This window comes from Quercus robur, chromosome 7 (assembly GCF_932294415.1).
Source record: "Quercus robur chromosome 7, dhQueRobu3.1, whole genome shotgun sequence".
Classification (NCBI taxonomy): domain Eukaryota; kingdom Viridiplantae; phylum Streptophyta; class Magnoliopsida; order Fagales; family Fagaceae; genus Quercus; species Quercus robur.
In genome coordinates, this window is record NC_065540.1 from 29,168,886 (window position 1) to 29,171,989 (window position 3,104).

Here is a 3,104-nt window from a genome sequence, read left to right on the forward strand (position 1 = left end):
TAAAATTGAGTTCTATTTAAATACAATTACATAAATACAATGAAAATGAATATATATATATATATATATATATAGGGGAAAATTGGCTTTTGCCCTTATTTTTTAAAATATCTAGCATAATGTCCCTGTTTTGAAACTATTAAGCACCATGTCCCTGTATTGAAACTCTATTTTTAGAAAATTAAGTTTCCTATAGAACTTGATTTTATGATTATCGAGTTTTAGGTAAGTTTTTGCAACGCTGGAGGAGCACCCATGGCTTTCCCCAATTTAAAAAATCCAGCTGGAACTCTGTACGGCACCGAGACCCCAAAGCCCATACAGGCATTGAGCCCAAGCCCATACAGGCCCTGGGCCCAGGCCCATGCCAGTTTTGGATGCAGGCCCAGCGGAAAGGTCCAGTTACCCTACGCCCTTCTTGAAACTGCCTTAACGTGAAAACAAGTTTTGGGGTCTGAGTTCCAACAGACGATCGGTTTAACTTTCCCGGGCAAGCGAATTGGCCGTGTCCGGAAAGGTCATGATATGCACGGGAAACTGAATTGCCGAACATAATCGATTAAGCTGGAACCAAGTTCCAAGGTCATAAATGCTGCACCGCCTTCTCACCTAAAAATCCACTTTAACCAGATAATATTAGACCTTCAGTAGCACTAACGGTGGCTGTAATCATAATCTCCCCACTAACCTTGGCTATAAATAGAAGAAATTGGGGAGAAGAAGGGGTTCAGAAAAATTGAGAGAAAACAATCAAGTGAGAAAGAATAAACTGAGTGTTGCTTTGAGTCTCTCTGCCGAGAACGACCCAAAGTAGGAAATCCTCAAACCCACTACAAATAAATTGTGAGCACAAGTATTTTAAGGTCCAGACGTCTCGTACTTGGTTCTTACAATTGGCGCCCACCGTGGGGCTCTCCTACGAAGCTGTGGTTCGATTGAGACTCAAACAAGGGAAATGTCTGAGGAGCGTTCAGGAGGGCATGCTCCGAGCAGTTCTATAGGATCTTCTCGGGGATCGACGTGGAGGGAGAGAAGGCAGAAACGGCAGGAGGATAGGGAGCATCCAAGAGGAGAGGAAAGGTCCGGATTGGGAGAAGGATCGGCCTAGACACACTGGACGATTTCAGGTGTCTCGGCGCATCGGCAATATGATGATAGAGACCGAGAGCTGGAGCGGTTACGCAGATTGGTAATGGATTTGGAGCTGGAAGCAAGGGGTCGGCGCCACGAAAGGAACCGCAACCCCCAACAAAGGAGAAATCATGGCGAGGAGGGCTCCAGCCGATCTGGTACGCAACAAAACCGAGACCGATCACGCTCTCAAGAGTCACATCGGCACTCCCGGTAGACACGTCATCAACGGGACCGTTCCCGATGGCATGGATATGATGACCGAGGATCAGAGTTGCCGGAGGAGCGGCGGCACCACAACGCCGCAATGGACGCCATGAGCAGAGCCTTGCGGATGGCAGCCCGGTCTCCATTTTCCGATGAGATTGAACGGGCCCCCATGCCGAGCAGATTCACGCGACCGCCATTCAATTCCTATGAGGGGAGGACAGACCCCGTGAAGCATGTCAGTCATTACATCCACATGATGTCTTTGCATGCGCACAATGATGCACTGATGTGTAAAGTGTTCCCCTCTAGCCTCAGTTCAACGGCCCTGAGATGGTTCAATGGGTTACGAAAAGGCTCCATACACAGTTTTGCCGAGCTGATACAAGAATTTGGCAGTAGATTTGTGACATGTAGCCGAGTGCAACAGCCGGTTGACGCGCTACTTTCCATGAAGATGAGGGTCGGGGAAACCCTTCGGAGTTATGCCAGCCGATACTGGGAACTCTACAACGAGATTGGTGGAGGGAATGAGAAAATTGCGGCAAGCACCTTCAGGATGGGGCTCCCCGAAGACTCTGAGTTACGGGAGTCGTTGACGAAAAGACCCCCCGAGGATATGAGGCAACTGATGAGGCGCATAGAGGAGTACAAACGCCTGGAAGACAATCGGCTGCAGAGCAGGGGGAAAGCCCCATTAATTGTGAGATCTCGGCAAGGCGTTTGCCGACAAAACCAAAGAGAGACTTCAGAATGCAAGAACCAGAGGTGCAAATCGAAGGGGTAAATGTGGCATTTAAGGAGCCCGTGCACAAAATCTTGGAGCGGATCAAGAACGAGCCATTTTTCAGATGGCCAAACAAAATGGGGGGCGACCCATCTCGGAGGAACCAAAACCTGTACTGCACCTACCACAAAGACAAGGGACACACCACCAAGCAGTGTCGGGTACTAAAGGATCACCTCGGGCAGCTGGTAAAGGCAGGGTACCTGAAAGACTTCATTGCAGACTCCGCTCACCAAGAAGCCGGACAGGGCATCCAACAGAAGAGGAACCCCCTCCCGCCTCCACTAGGGGTAATCGAAGTCATCCATGCTGCACCAAGAGGAACAGCAACAACAAAAAGGGTATTGACAGTGGCTTGCACGGGAGGAGGACCAGCTGAGAAGAAGAAGAAAGTTGGACGGCTTAACATCTCGTTCGGGGAAGACGATTTGGAAGGAACAGTCCAACCCCATGACGACGCTTTGGTGGTCACGGCCCGGATAGGCGGGTTCCTGGTGAAGAGGGTAATGATTGATCAAGGGAGCGGGGCTAACGTCATGTACCCAGACCTCTTCGAAGGGCTTGGATTAAGGACCTAAGATTTGGCGAAGTATGACACGCCGCTGGTCTCATTTGACGGGAGAGTCGTAATTCCTGAAGGACAAATCTCACTCCCAGTGGATATGGAAGGCAAAGGAGTTATAGTTACCTTCATAGTAGTCCGATCATTCTCGCCGTACACCGCAATCCTGGGGAGGCCGTGGATTCACGCCATGGAGGCTGTCCCGTCCACCATCCACGTGAAAGTAAAATTTCCTATCGAGTATGGAATTGCCGAGGTAAGGGGGAACCAACAAGTGGCGAGGCAGTGCCTTGTCACCACGGCCACATGGAAAAGTGAACAACCTAGACAAGCTGAGCAACCCGATAAAGAAACTTCATAGCAATTACAGAGGCTCCGAGGGGAAGCGGGGGCAGACGTGGCCGAAGAGGTACTGAA

At 49.8% G+C, this 3,104-nt stretch overlaps 1 protein-coding gene across 1 annotated transcript; it reads left to right on the top strand.

The window, feature by feature from the left end:
- Positions 1 to 2,091: 2,091 nt before the first annotated feature.
- LOC126691253 (uncharacterized) lies at positions 2,092 to 2,703 on the top strand. Its single transcript, XM_050386313.1, has one exon. The coding sequence runs from the start codon at positions 2,092 to 2,094 to the stop codon at positions 2,701 to 2,703; it is 612 nt and encodes a 203-aa protein (XP_050242270.1).
- The last annotated feature ends 401 nt before the right edge of the window (positions 2,704 to 3,104 follow it).

Coding starts and splice junctions, on each gene's coding strand:
- LOC126691253 (XM_050386313.1), top strand. CDS start 2,092: ATGCAAGAACCAGAGGTGCAAATCGAAGGGGTAAATGTGGCATTTAAG.